Source organism: Eschrichtius robustus, chromosome X, assembly GCF_028021215.1.
Source record: "Eschrichtius robustus isolate mEscRob2 chromosome X, mEscRob2.pri, whole genome shotgun sequence".
NCBI lineage: Eukaryota > Metazoa > Chordata > Mammalia > Artiodactyla > Eschrichtiidae > Eschrichtius > Eschrichtius robustus.
Window position 1 is genome coordinate 36,209,022 of NC_090845.1, and position 16,065 is coordinate 36,225,086.

The 16,065-nt window shown below is 42.2% G+C and overlaps 1 protein-coding gene across 6 annotated transcripts in view; it reads left to right on the forward strand.

Moving 5' to 3' along the window:
* Positions 1–16,065, forward strand: part of SYTL5 (synaptotagmin like 5) — a 203,072-nt gene that overhangs the window by 181,034 nt on the left and 5,973 nt on the right. For all 6 annotated transcript variants that reach the window (XM_068533212.1, XM_068533214.1, XM_068533213.1 and 3 more), the window contains 5 exons: positions 768–867; positions 2,474–2,635; positions 10,817–10,925; positions 12,236–12,371; positions 15,190–15,398. In XM_068533212.1, the coding sequence (XP_068389313.1) occupies positions 768–867; positions 2,474–2,635; positions 10,817–10,925; positions 12,236–12,371; positions 15,190–15,398 (716 nt within the window). The remainder of the gene's footprint in view (positions 1–767; positions 868–2,473; positions 2,636–10,816; positions 10,926–12,235; positions 12,372–15,189; positions 15,399–16,065) is intronic.

Below are 16,065 nucleotides of genomic sequence, written 5' to 3' on the forward strand. Positions count from 1 at the left end.
TGAGTACAAATTGGTCCACTTACCTCCTCAGCTAAATATCAGAGAGCTTCAGGACCAATATCATCATTTAGACTAGCATGGAAAGGGATCATCTAAAGCCCATCCTGAAAGATGTGCTTCAGGACTCTGGTAGCATCTTTTACGTTTCAATCTTGTACATTTCTGAGTCTGCCATGATGCTTCGCTCCAAGAGGCTCCTGGGACAGCTCAAGGCAAAGTATTGGGTAGAATTGCTATTGTGATTTCAGGTTGTTATTTTTCATTTCCTCTTTTCACCATTTTTCTTCATCCATCCATGGCCATTGACTCCGCTCATCAGAAGTCCTGACATCTGAGTGGAGAGGAAAATAACCCCATATTTTGTGAGACCATGGATCATAATAATAGATTACATTTATTGAGTAGTATAATATGTCAGCTTCTTGTATGTCTCAGCTAATTTTATCTTCACAATGCCATAAGTAAGCTCTTGAGTTCACCAAAACCAGTGAGGCCTGGAGTGATTCAAACTCAGCTGGCTTGACTCCAGAGCCCACACCCTTTACCACTAGACTTTACTGCTTCTCTCTTATTGAAGGTCCAGAGTTATATTTCAAGGTGTCCTGTTATGTAGACAACATTCCCTTTGGTTCTGTCTCTTATACTCACTAGCCTATTCCCTTTGCCTCTTTTATTCACTGATGTCCCCGAGCATTTCTTGGGAAGTAGATGTTTCCCAAGAATTATTTTCCTTTTTTTTTTTTTTTTTTTTTTTTTACCATCTACAGTTATGTCAAGTCATACCTTCTTCCTGACAAGTCTAGAAATAATAAGCGCAAGACCAAAATCAGAACAGGCACCAATCCAGAATTCAATGAAACACTAAAGGTAAATAAATATTCTCTCATGGTAACTTTAGTGATACAGTTTACAACCTCATTGAAACTACAGAGGATTTGCATGTCAAGGCTTATATGTATTTTAGAAAAGTAGAATTTGAATCAATTAGTGTGATACCCTTGGCTTTCTGTTTCTGGAAAAGAAAAAATGTAAACCACTCTTACTCTGTGTTTTTCTCTGTTGGTCCTGAAATTGCACCTTAAGTAGAGACGATCCAGGAAAATTACATCTGACCTGATACATCTTGTCAAAAAGTATGTTTCACTCTTGGGAAAACTGTGTTTTTTCTAGTTTCCCCTAAAAGAAGTTTGTCACAGTTTTGACAGTAACTTAGCAAGTCTGTACCCACTCATTGTTCTGCTAACACAGCGTGAAGATGTGCTGTTTCTTGTAAGGGTTTTGGAATTTGGCTAAATTTAAACATGTGGTTAATGAACAGTGGAGATGCAGGGCTGGATTCCAGAACTCTCAGAGACAGTGGCCTAGATAAGATATAACCCAGACCCCAATTCTAGAGAAATTGCTTTTCCCTATAGGCTTCCATGTAACCTCTTCTCTCACCCTGGACCAATCTAGCCTGGTAAGAAAGATCCAGGGAGATGGGGATGTAGATGTTATTGCCAGTCGCAGAGTAATTTATGGATCTTGTGCCCAGAATGATGGAATCAGAATCCACCATAGGAGGAAGTTGGTGAGTTGGGGGCATGTGTCAGCGGGGTCATATGTGAAAGCAGGAACCAATATCAAAACAGATCAAAGTGAAAATGAATGAATAGAGGCAGAGGGTGAATCCAGCAGCCGTGACAAGATAGCAAAGATGAGCCCAAGCAGAAGAGAGAAACAGAGTGACATGGCAGATCCAGGAAGCAGGGAGCCAAGGTTAATCATGCCAGGAACAGCAAGGATGGGTGTAGACGCAAATCCAAGATCAGGAGTCAGTCAGTCTGAAGCGTGTCCCAGGTGGTCATTTGCTTAGGATAATCAGGAGGTTTTGAGGGTGTATGGGCTTGTGGCCCTGGATAATGTTCTGCTGGAAAAGGCAAAACCATGCCAGCACTATTTCCTTTCTGCTCAACCTACGTATATATCGATTCACCTCTGCACTTAGGCTGAACTTTATGAAGTTTGGCATTTGCAAGTTTCTCACTGTCAGTACTATCCTGGATTTGGGGCTTCTTGTTATAAATAAAATAAGACAGAGAAATTAGAGAATTGATATATTAAACATTGTGCTTACAAAGTAGTTGTTGACAAAATAATTAGGCAAATGAAAAGCAGGTAAAACTGAAAAGGGGACAAGCTTCATCACCTGACACTTTTTACGCAATATCTGAAGTTTATCGACTTCCCCCCCCCCCGCCAAATAGTCTGCTGATATATGGTTCAGTGCTAAGTCTCACACAAAATGATTTTATGGGATAGAACCTCAGTTGTAGCAGAAACGAAGAAAAATGAAGATTTTTTCTCTTGGGTTTGTTTTGTTCATATTACTAATGTATTTGATCTGAAAGCTGGTGGTAGTAAATTTCAACCTGTCCTAGAAGTGGGCAGAGCCCTCCTTATGAAGTGTGATGTTGTAAATCTGATCTTGCAGTATACCATCAGCCACAGCCAGCTGGAAACGAGAACTCTGCAGCTCTCAGTCTGGCATTACGATCGATTTGGACGGAACAGCTTCCTTGGGGAGGTGGAGATTCCTTTTGACTCATGGAACTTTGAAAATCCAAGTGATGAGTGGTTTGTGCTTCAGCCCAAGGTAGGAAATGCTTCCAGATGTGAGTCAAACAGTTATACAAGTAATGAGCAAAATTGCCGTCACAGGCCTGAAGAATCTGAAGACTTCCAGTTGTCAAGTGATAATCTGAAAAGGTTAGTGCAGCTCATTTTGGAATGATATAATAAATGTAAATCCATTCTTTTGGAAATCCTTCTTCTTCGATACAGACTGTCTGTAAAATGCAAGCCACATAATCATATATCTTATTAATTTGACCTACTAAGAATGTAGTCATCATTCGAAGGTTGCCATGGATAAACAAAAGAATACATTATATGATCCTATTAGAAAGAGAAAGCGTTCATTTTCACATAGACGAAAACAGCTCCATAGCGCGCGATCAGTCTCAGAACATTCTCTCTCTTCTTCATTCTCCACAATTCAGACATGCGCAGGAGTGCTCTGGCCTTGGCTCACATGAGGAAGTGACCAGTAGCTAAAGTATCTGGTTTCCTACATTCCTACTTTTGAGATTCAGAACCCAGGTCTTGAGTTATAGTCAGAAAAAGAAATCTCAAAGCTGGTTCTAGAAATTAAATGCTACTATAGTATGTTCTAAACTAAACCAACAGTACCTGAGATTCACTCTATGCAATTGGTATCTCTACGTTTACAGTAATTTTTGAAGTCAAAAGTGAGGTGGAAAAAAGGTCACATTTACGTAACCAAAGATTGTTCTTTATAGAGAGAAGCGCAAAAAGAACATGATGGTAAAGGTAGTGGATGCAGATCAGACCTCCTGGGTTCATTCCTGGCTTCACGTCTCTGTGTAACCTTGGGCAAGTTACTTAACTTCCCAGGCCTTGGTATTCTCACTGGTGATAAAAGAATTGGACATCAGTTTTAGGGATGCAGTGCGGCTTGAAGAAGCCTGCTATGTGATGCTTGCAGTATTGTGTCAGGCACGCTGTAAACGTCTCACTAAATGCTAGGTAGTATTTATGTGACATTGGAGTCCTTATATTGCAATGAACAGAAACCCCAGCTCATACTACTCAAAAAAATAAAAGGAAATTATGGGCCAGTGATTAGCAAGCATGGCTGGATCCAGATACTCAGATCTTAGCAAGGCCCTGGCGTCTCTTGGTCTCTCTTCTCTGTGTTGGCTTCACTTGCAGACTTCATGCAGTGTGGGCCTCCCTCACTAGCTCCAGGTCTCCTTCTCTTGGACACCACAAGAGCTGCAAACCTCTCATCCTTGCCTCACACTGTCCAGGAGAGGAGAGAGTTCCTCCTCCTCCAATAGTCCAACCAATGCCCTGGCCCTGGTTCCTAATCCTCATTACATTATTTGCCCATCCTGAGCCAATCATTCTGGCTAGGGAGGTGAGATACACTGAGTGGCTTAAGACAATCAGAACATAACTCTGGTCTTGAAGGTGGTATTGCCCCCAAAGAAATCCTGGTACAGTAGTACTAAAAGAAAAAAAAAAATGGTGAGTGGATGCTAGACAGCAAAAAACAAACGTTGACCATCATCAGTAACAGCATCGTTCACATCTCATGGTTACAACCATCAGTGTGGGGTTAGCGTCGTTATCCCCATTTTATATAAGGAGACTGAGACTCAGAAGTTAAATACAATATTCTAGTGGATTTTATAAGTGTTGACCTCAAACTTGGTGTAAATAACTCGTGGAAAATCTTTAGGAGGTTTAATTGGGCTATGGGTAAAATGGACAATGAAATAGAAATCCTCAAACAGAAAATAACCTCATTCCCATGACTAACATAAATGTGGTAGAGATAGGAAGTACAGTGTTAACAAGTCCATGATAGCATAACGTTGCTCAGACATTAAATATGAGAAATATCTGGTCGTTACAGTACTGAGTTTCTTGGAATTGAATGAAAAGCCTCAACATAAAGGGTAACAATTAATCTGACTTAACAGTCTCCTATCACGTGCTTCCTTTTGTGTAATGGGTATCAAAGAATCATAGAAAATGTCCAACATATCATATGATGCGTGACACTGATGAAGGACAAGTAACATGCATCTTAGTCCATGAAGTTAATTTGTCTGTCAGAAATATAACATGAAAGCACATGTTATATGGGGGCTGGGCTCTTTCCAAAGAGCTGGGCTCTTTGGAAACCAGCTTGGAGGGCTTCCAGTCAGTTTCTTGGAAATGGTTGGAGAATTTGCACTGAGATGATATCAGAGCTCTCCCAGGCCTCTCCCAAGCATCCTCTGTGCTTAGGGGTCAACAACTTTCCATGGTAATCACCTTCACGTTGACACTGAGTGGTTTGACTTTCTCTCATAAGGGAGAAGCATCTCTCTGAGGCTGCTCAAGGTGGAAACATCCTGATGGTGTTTAATGTCAGTGGAACTCCTTTGGTCCTCTGCCAGAGGCTCTCTTTAGAAGTCTGTCCTCAGGCTATTGTAAATTTTTCCCACGTAGGCAGAGAGCCAGAAATTCCTGGGAGCTTATGTACCGCCTGCCACAAGGCAACCCTTAGCCAATAACTGATAGATGGGGGAGTTTGAAAGCTCAGTTCCATTACTGAGAGTGGGAAAAGCTCTGAGGCGTTACTTATACTCCAGAGCTCTCCTGCTGCATCTGGCTGTGCCTTTGTCTGGCTTCCTCCTCTTCCCCAACCTATTTCCCCAACCCCTTCACTGGCCTGTCCTGGGAGCACTTTCTTAATAAGTCACTTGCATAAGAATCCTCACCTCAGGGTCGGCTTCTGGGGAACGCAACTTAAATTGGTGTCTCTAATCCATGTCATCTTTTTCCACCAAGCTCCCTCTGACACATACAGAGGAAAGGCTGCAGATTATTCAGACTTGCTTAGATACCATGCCTTCCAAAACCAGGGAGGCAGGATACCAAAAAATGCTCTGTTCACCGCCTCCTGCTTCCTGCTTCGTGAGTGGCTCATCCTTGGGCTGAGCTGGGCTCCCTGTGGTTGATTACCAGCCGACTCTGAGAAGTGTCATTTCGTTCTCCGTCTGCCTCTCAGTCATTTCAATGCAGTAGTCACTTCATCAGCTGCAGCTATAGCATGAGCAGCCTTGGAGACTTGATGCTTCTTATAGATTATCCAGCTGAGGAGCTGAAGTGTGAGCTACAGGGACCAATTTCCTTAATAATAGAGGATCGGAATTAATAGTCCTTAAACATTCAGAAATACTGACATCCTTTGGCAGTGGGAAGACTGGAAAGACACAGTGCCTTACTGCTTATCGACTCTGTGTTGGTGAAAAGTCCCTGGACACCTTCCTTTGTTTTTGCTAGATCTTACAACCCATATGGAGGCCGATGCAGACGGAGAAAGAATTCAAGATGCCAGATGTACTTACTATAAAGTAGTTTCACAGTATAACTCCCATTTTACTGCATGACGTGGGACTGTTTATTAGCTATAACTCGTTTTCTTACCGGAAGGCACGTTAGGTAGTTAGACAAGAAGAGTTTGTCAGTATAAATTGCCTTTCATGTGTTCCCAGAAGGTGTGATTATAAAAAGGACCTTTGAAAGTCAACAGCAAGCCTAAGTGGTTTTCCAAGGAAATCTTCGCCATCCCACCTTCAGGCAGAGTCAATGTAATATAAGGTCCCATGAAATGATTGCCTAGCTAAAGGGCTCTCTCTTTATGTGGCAGTTTGGGCAGACTTGTGTCCATGATATATGACCCTACCTTAGACCTGTAAGTGTCTGAGTGGAAACTCTGCTTCCTACTCTGGTGGAAAGTGGATCTCTCTCTCTTCAAAAAGCCTTCTGGAGCAGAGGGGGATGTCAGTGGTTTACCTATATCCCCATTTTCATGCATACATGGCTCCCCATGGCTGTCCCTCCTGCCAGCCAACACCTACCAATCTTTGTAGGAGAGGCGCCCTCAGGCTGCTGGAGTGGGCTTGGAATGTGGGCATGGAAAGCCAGAATAGCCTAGGTATTTAAGGCTTCTGGGGCTTGAGGGCAGAGCCCTTGATCAATAACTGAGGGGTGAAGGAGTGTAAATTCTCTCACTCCCTTGCCTCTGAGGACAGCTCTGAGGTGTGACCTGTCTTATCCTCAGAGCTCCCCTGTGGGACTGAGCAAAAGTTACTCTCCATGAAACTTTGCCTGATATCACAACCTTGGGAAACCTCTCTTCACTTTGTGGTCCCACTACCCTACTACCCACCCTCATAAAACACGATAACAGGAATTCGTGTCTTCAGGTCTCCTCAGGACCCCAGAGTAGACGGCTTGTTTGCGTCTTCCTTGCTGCTGCTTCTCTGCACACACACCTCTGATCACACCTGACTCCCTACCCGTCCTTAGAACACATTCTACACAAACCCCACTGTATTCTGCTCATCCTGCTTTCTTAACCCGGGCTAATCATCTCCCCCCACCCCCCTTCATATGTTGTCATCTCTCCCATCCTTTAAGGACCAGACACGGGCCCCCTCTTCACCCCATTCTGGATTACTCTCTTCCCGCAGTAGTTTCTTTGTACTTGTACTGGGAGCAACTGTCATCATTTGTCTGACATTGAGCTTGCTGTGTGGTAGAAGCCCTCTTCTCCCAGCAACCAGGACCAATAATAGTAGGTCAGTTCATGGACTAAGTCACAGAAGTCAAACACTTACCCAGTCCCCCAGTGCATTTCTTAATCATGTATTTTAACTTAAAACAAATACATGTGCATTCATTTTCAGGTCTTCTAATATAGGGGCACTTTGTTTTGTTTGAGTATGGTTTCAGTGATTGAAATTCTGCCATATCCTCCTGGCATAAATTCTGACCCTAACGTATCCTAATCAACAGTTTCTAGTTTGAGTTTCTCTAAAGTGGAAACAAAAACTTAAGAGTACTTTCAGAAGTCAACCAAGTGCAAAACCTTTCTAAATATTCATGATCTTTTTCCTAATCTTTTACAGCTTGGAGCCCAAATATAATCCAATAGCAAATTTATTTTCAAATCTTTAGTTCTGATAAGTCGGTCAACCTAATTTTTCTAGTAGCAGCTGTCTTTTCGGACTCTTCAATTTGTGACATTCAGTTACATAATTACAGCCATAAATATGCCTGGCATAAAGAGCTTCGGGGACTAATGCAGCTGACTTGATGAGCATGAACTTCAGCTGATGGGAGCAGGCACGCACGGTCTTTGTAGAGGATCCTGTTCTTCACCGGGAATGGAGAGCATTCGGGCAGATGAATAGAGCTTCTATTGAATATATATATCTCCTGGATAGAATGAAAATTCACTGAAAGCCGGGTCTCTCTCCGTGTCCCCGTAGCACTTAGCAAAATGCCTTAAAATCATTACTACAAGAAGCCATTCCGTATGTGTTGGTAGAATTGAATAAATTGAATTGAGTTGAATTCTGCAACCTTTTTCTGAGTAGGAGTTGGTTGAATAATGTAAAATGGTAGAATGCCAGCACAGGATGTTGCCTTGGAACTTCCTTGCAAGTGTACCAAAAATACCCCCAAGATATTAGCTATGTGCAGACTGTAAGATGACTCCCTCCTTTGGATTTCTGTTGTGTGTGATTATAATGCTATAAGACTTGACCTTTATTATTTTCCACTCCCACAAGATTTAAGGACTGTGTTTATACCAAGTCACCAGTATATTTGAATTTCAGCTAGAAAGTAATGCAACATTAATAAATCCCAATAATGCATGTTTTGATCTCTACAGATATACTACACATTAGTATGTGACACCTGCACATATAATTTTTCCTGCCAATATATTTTCCTACCCAAAGATCTCAGCTGAAAGCAAACAGAGCTTGCACTGGTTAACTGTTGTTGTATAGAAAACTACCTTAAATCTTAGTGGCTTAAAACAACAGTTTATTACCATTGTTCTTGATTCCGTGCGGTGACTGGGCTCAGCTAGGTGATTCTTATTTAAGGTCTCTCATATGGTTGAGGCCAGATGGTAGACTAAGGCTGAAGTCATCTGAGGGCTTGACTGGGCTGGTTGTTCCAGTTGGCTGTCTCATACTTGATGTTGGCTGCCAGCTAGGTAGGAACTCAGCTAGGCCTGCCAACTAGAGCACCGACGTGTGGCTTCTCCATGTGGCTTGGACCTCACATCATGGGTTCCCAGAGGGAGAATCCCAAGAATATTCATTCCAAGAGAAGAAGTAGAAGCTGTTCCTTTTAAGGCCAGGGCCCAGAAACTGGCACATGATCACTTCTGCCACATTCTACTAGTCAGAGCAATCACAGAGCCCACTCAGATCCAGAGAGGACAAATACCTCACCTCTCATTAGCCATAGTACCAAAAAAGCAGTTGATCTCTTTTATCTGTCATAATATCCATTATAATTTTCCATCTGTGACTTTCACGTAAACTAAAATTTACTGAAACCATCAAAGCAATTAGAAAAGTCCTCTTACAAGGCACTCAATTTAAAATAATTAAATATTAGATGGATAGTCTCTTCCACCATCTAATCTCATTTGTGCCCCTGGCAAGATAGCTGAATAAAATACTTCAAATGACTTCCCCACCTTTACTAATAAGTTTTACCACCACCAAGAGGAAAGAAAGTAAAGCAAGGATTCCTTTTGTCATGGTATCAGTCTTTTTCGCTGAGGCTTGAACAGTCTTGGGCTTTCTTGTGGGTTTTGGGGTTTCTGAATTCTTTCAGTCTGCCCTCTCTCAGAAGAGAGCAGTTCTCAGCCCTTGACTCATTGCTCAGCAGTCAAGTTCCTGCAGGAAAAGTCTGAGGAAAGTACACTACTTTTCTTACCCTATTTATGAAAAATCAAAGTTCCGTTGACTCAATGGCAAACGGGAGACCTACAGAACAGAGGCTGTGGATATGTGCTCACACTGCATTTTTAAATTTTAAATTTGATTTTGAGAAGACGGTAGATCCCCATGCTATCGTGAGAAATAATACAAAGAGATCCTATATACCCTTTACCCAGTTTCCCCCAATGGTCACATCTTACAAAGCTATAGTGCAATGCCACAACCAAGGTGGTGACATTGATACAATCCACTCATTTATACAGATTTCCTCAGTTTTCGTTTGTGTGTTTGTGTATTTATTTCTGTGCAGTTTTGTCACATGTGTAGCTTTGTATATTCACCACTACAGCCAAGATACAGAATAGGTCCATCCCCACAAGGATCCTTCCTGCTCTTTTATAACCACACCCACCTCCCCCCTGCCACCCCCGTTCCTGACCCCTAACAACCATGACTCTGTTCTCCATATCTATTATTTTGTCATTTCAAGAATGTCATGTAAATGGAATCGTATAGTATGTATCCTATTAAGCTGACTTTTTTTCACTCAGCATAATTCTCTAGAGATTCACCCAAGTTGTTGTGTGTATCAATAGCCATTCCTTTTTCTTGCTGAGTAGTACTCCGTGGTATGGCTGTACCACAGTTTATTTAACCAGTTATCTATTGAAGGACATCTAGGTTGTTTCCAGTTTTGTACTGTTACAAATAAAGATGATAGAAATACGTATGTACAGATTTTTTTCAGTGTGCACAGTCTTTTACTTCTCTGGGATAAATGCCCAAGAGTGCAAATTGCTAGGGTGTATGGTAGTTGTATGTTTAGTCTTTCAAGAAAATGCCAAACTGATTTCCAGAGTGGCTGAACCATTTTACAGTCCCACCAGCAATGTTGGGGTGAACCAGTTTTTCCGCATTGAGTTTTAATGACGTGAATTACCAGTATAGCTTTTCATAGTTGGTGGCTGGCAGCCCAATATGAATCAGACATTACTGCCTACTTGCCCCTTCTTGGATACTTAGGAAGGCCTTGAGACATCAAGGACAGACAGAGAGAAGTATCTTCTGGGGCTGTTTTCAGTGACATCTTTATTCCTGCCTCATACCCCAAATTATTTGGGTATGTTCAATGATGGGTCCAGTGCTCAATGCATCACAGGCACTCAGTGTCCATTGATTTACCGAATGTGTGTTATATGTCTCCTCTCAAATTCCTTTTACTTTAGCGTTAGATGTTATACTCAAATACCTTCATAGAGTTTTCCAGCCTCTCTTTTCTCATGCCTGAGGCATCTCTTGAACCAATAAGTGCCAACATAGTTGAATGGGAATAAATTGTCACATTTACGTTACCAAGTAAATATTGTACATTCAAATATGGGCTACAAAATTACAAACCAAGCATTCTCACTTTTTCTTTTCACCTGTCTCCTCTTGGCCAGGTGGAATTTGCTGCTGATATTGGCCTTCAGTACAAAGGAGAGCTGACAGTCATTTTACGTTACATACCCCCGGAGGAGAACCTGACACTTCCACTAGGACAGCTTCAAGGTAGAGAAAACAAATCAATGACTTTGATCGGGGACATTCCATTTCTAGAAGTGTGGAAATAGGGATCAGGGGTTGGTGGGCTCTGTTACTTTTACATTACACAGATGAAATGGAAAGGGTTAGGTGTCACTGTCGTTTAAGGAGAGTCGAAAAGTATATACTGTGTATGGGGAAGGATGTCAGATTCTTACAAGGAAAGGACAGAGTTCATACTTAGAGACCAACCTTAATGTTGAGATTTGTTTCCTGGAGGTCCAGGACATATAGAATCTTCCCCCTCTGCCGGGTAGAGTGGGGGGTAGGGGGAGATGGGGGATGGCCTGCTGAGAGGGGAGGTGTAGAAAGCTGCTGTCTGGATTTATGACATTCACAGCTGCTCAGGGCATCTTGAGAAAGAAATTAACCTGGAACACAGAATACAAAGGAAAAATCCAGATGGAGTCAACTTTTAAATCCCTTTTGCCCTTCTTCTTTCTTCAACTCATACAGGCAGCTTCCTTTATCTTTCTTTTCCTATCACCCCTGTCGTTGTGACCCTGTGCAACTAAATGACTCTCTCTCAGCCTCAGTTGCCTCACTTCTTAGGGATATTGCAAGAATTAAATAGGTTCATTCATACAAAGCACTTAGAACAGTGTTAAATAAAGGTGGTGGTGGAGGCGGTCGTTACTCATGTTGAGCGTATGTCATCAGAATAAAAATGTGATGTGGGAAGAGTTTCCTCTCACCCCCAAATGTAATTGTGTCTGAGCTATAGCCTTTGGAGCTGGCCCAGCATGGAGCTGACAATGTACGAGACTAAAATATCCAAGACGGGAGTTAGGAATTTTCTCTTTGGGGGTCTTGGCACATGTGTGTGGCTTTCATTGTAGCTGTTCCTCACAGAGAGCAGGGATGTGACCCAGGCAGCTCTCAGGGTCTTTTCTATTTTATCCCTTTATATGTTATAGGGGAGTATTTAATTTTTTACAATTTATGTGCTCATTTTTTTCAACGAAAATGAAAGATATATCCAGAAGGAATGCAGTGGGGTAAAAAACATTTAAGTGATTACATGGAAAAGTATACAATAATGTAAAGATCTCATTCGCTCTGCAAATGAAATAAATCTTTGTGGATTTTGTTTGTTAATTTTGAAATGGAACCCATGATCTATCTCTCTTCCCTTCCCTTCTTTTCTCTTTCTCTTCCCCTCCCCCCCATTCTCATTCTCTCTTTCTCTTTCATTCTCTCTCTTCCTCCCTCCTTCCCTCATTCTCTGGCTCTCTCTCTGGCTCTCTCTCTCTCTTTTTCTCTGATGGCTGATGCAGGAAAGAAGACCTTTAAACGAGGAAAGAAGAAGGACTCTCCTGTCATCTCTGGAGGAATCCTAGAAGTGTTCATCAAAGAGGCAAAGAATTTGACAGCGGTGAAATCAGGAGGCACTTCTGATAGCTTTGTGAAGGGGTAATTTTGTTTGCGCTCATTATCGATGATACTTTAATGGGAGATGAAAAGGTCTGTGATCCACGAGACAGTGGTGGCTGTGAGGCTTCTGTGTTGTTCTTCTTCTAAATGTGTGCTAGGAAAGAACTCCCCTTCAATGCTGGCGCTTACATCGAAAACAGTGCAAGAGAGATCTGCTTATTCTAGCTCTCAGCCTGCTTCTAGCATATTTCAGGATGTCCCGTGACTCTCGCCCTCAAGACTGGCAAATTTTCCTGTGAGATTCATTTCTCACAGCAGGAGAAAGTATGATTTTCTACATGTAATATACTTGCGCTTTGTTATCATTTGGTACTGACTATATGCAACGTCAACAAAAATACTGGATCCTTGGTATTTTGCTCTCTTGGGGGAACTTGTAAAAAGTGGAGATGTCAGAGCATCACCCCTAGAGATACCCACTGGAGAGTGCCTTGGGGAAACTCCAAGACTGCCTCTTGGGCATTTGTGCCCACTTCGTGGAGCCCGGGGCAGTTTCTTGAGGGAATGCAGCCCTTTTAATGGACATTCTTACCCATTCAAGGCAACCCAAACAACAAATCCCTCCTGATTTCTATTTGAGATTTTTTTCTCCTATAATTAGAAGAACTAGAACCAGCGGGATATTTTTCATTCACTGCAACAAACACGTACATGCACACGTTCCAAGCACTAAGTCCTGCAGTTCCAAAAATAAGACATGGTCCCTGGTCTCACAGAGCGCCACAAAATGCATAAGGTAAAACAAAGTCCCGTGATGCCAGCCGTGAGGTTAATTCTTTGAGTCAGATGACAGTATCATTCCTCTCCTCAGTCCTTCTTGGAAAAGTGTAATTTTCCCTACAAGGAAATGAGTCAAACCTTTATGCTCACACAGTCTAACTTTGGTAAGGGCGATAATAAGGAGAAGCAGATGTCTGGGGCTTCCCCACTGGTGAGTGTGTGTGCCTGAATCCTGGTCCATCTGTCCTTGACTCTTTCTCCCAGGAGGTTTAAGCACAGAAAAAATGCTCTCTGTGGATCCTGCCGTTGAAATTTGCCTCCCCAGCCCTACCATCTAGTTCTGGCCTCTTCCTGCTCACTGGTGGGATAAGGGTATGGCTTCTCGCCCATGAACTCATTGTGGCCTTGCACGGATGACTTAACATCTTCTGGAATAGTTTTTACTTTATCATGTTGAACGTTTATGAAGCAGAGATAATAAAGGACAGTATCTTTGTTTTATATATATATATATATATATATATATATTTTTTTTTTTTTTTTTTTTTTTTTTTCTTTTTTAAAGGCCAGTAACTTTCTAGTAAATTCTCTCCCTGGTTACACTTAAACATTGAGCTGATTTTAAAGGGACCTCAGATTTTTTGAAAAAGGGCATGAGAGAGCAAGAATAGACCTTTGTGTAAAATTTAATATTATAAAATATATCAGTAAGTATTAGGTCTGTCCGTGAGCCAACATAACAGTGGCTTAAACAAGACAAAAGTTTTTTCTCTCGTATATAAACAAAGACTAAAGGTAAGGTATCCCATTGGCCAGAACTTAGTCACATGGCTATATGAGCTACAAGGGAGGCTGGGGAATGTAGTCTTTATTCTGGACAATCTTGTGCCTAACTTTAAAAAAATGAGGATTTGGGGGGTTTTTTTTTGAGGAAAAATAGCGAGAGAATGAATACTGGGAGGTAAGCAGTCTCTGTTTGGTACATGAAATGAATTCTCAAGTGTCATAATGTATCTTCTTTATTGTAAGGTCATTTGTGGTATTTTTCATGTTTGATGTACTAATTTCACACCCATAAGTCTCCTTCCGTAAAGTCTGCTCCCTGACTCATCAGGTACTATGATCAAAAACAGAGTAGAGAAAGTGAGACAGGGAAGGGAGGGAAGTTGATAAAAATATGTTACTAGCCAGGTTACCACTGTGAGCAACTGGGGCTCAGTTCTACTAAGGAAGCATCAAGGAAGTCTGTGGAATGTACCTTAGGATCGATCGTCCCTTCAAGGGACAGGGAAGCTGGGAGACTCAGCCACCAATTTCTAAAACTCATTGGTTGAGGGTTGCTCCTGGGGACATTAAATTCCCAGTAATCCCAGGGTTTCCTGCACAGAAGCTGAATCAGCTCACAGAGCACCAAAGTCCTTAATTGGAGAAGCAAAGAGACCCAGACGCTTGAAGTAGGAAGCTGTCCACATGCCAGGAAGTGCTCATCGTGGCTTCATGTCACCTCAGAGGTGGGCCAAAGGTGATAGGAGGCAGAACATTATTACATAGTGTCTCCCACAGGAGGTATTTTCATTTCAGTAGGAGGGAAGGACCAATACAGGATTAGAAAGGAGAGGACGGGGGACTTGTGCCTGGTGGCACAGTGGATAAGACTGTGCTCCCAATGCAGGGGTCCCGGGTTCCATCCCTGGTCAGGGAACTAGATCCCACATGCATGCCGCAACTAAGGAGCCCGCCTGCCGCAACTAAGGAGCCCACGTGCCACAACTAAGACCCAGTGCAACCAAATAAATAAATATTTTTTAAAAAAGAAAGGAGAGTGTGGGCATTTTACTATTGCCCCACTTAAAAGAAATAATAAACCATTCCACTAAATAAACCCAGATTTAAGCATATATGATGCTGGGAAAGAAAATCAAATAGACACACACAGATAAACACACACACACACACACACACACACACACACACACACACACACACGAGGAATTATGGGAAATTGACATGACTACGCAAGGGTGCCTTTTTCTGCTTTACTGTCTCACTGATGGCTTGATTGTGTTTTCTCCTGCAGCTACCTGCTCCCTGATGATAGCAAAGCCACCAAGCACAAAACTCTGGTAATAAAAAAGAGTGTTAACCCTCAGTGGAATCATACCTTCATGTTCACTGGCCTGCATCCCCAAGATTTAAAGAATGTTTGCCTAGAACTTACCGTCTGGGACAAGGAGGCCTTTTCCAGCAACATCTTTCTGGGAGGAGTTCGTTTGAATTCTGGAAGCGGTGAGGGACTTGGTAACCCTGAGATAGTCTGTGACTTGGCGTGGGGCAGGGGAGCGGTTCCTGCAGGTCTGATGTGTCCTAAGTGTATATGTAGTTTCCTCTTAGCCGACTCTCGAAATTTCCACAGATGCTCCATTACTTTAGCCAAGGATTGGTTCATTGTTAAAATTACTACTATGTAACTTTGTATCCTTCAGCTAGAAGTTTGGGGTATATAATGCTTATATTCAGTCCTTTCATAAAATACCATTTACACTTTAGTCTAAGTGAATTTCAACTAGTCTGGGAACTTTCTTGGGCCTTACTTCAGGATTTGCTCGGGAGAGGATCACCAAGACAGCACATGCTTCTGACCGGGGAGAGAAGGACTTCCAAGACCAACTTGACTTCAGCCTCTTCTCAGTTCTGTCCATGCTTGCAGCCATTACACTGCTTGAATCGAAAGGAAATCCATTTTTTCCCTAAAAAAATAATGTCTCATGTTGTTCAAACAGGTCATGGAAACACACCACTGATTCCACAAGACACAACTGTAACAGGGCGAATTGGGGGGTGGGGGGAATTACAGCAGCAGAGCACGTGTACAGATTAGGGAGAGCCAAGACTATCTCTGCCAGTAAAACAAAAACTCCCAGTTCAGCCTGTTCTTCTGTTGAGCTAACTCAGT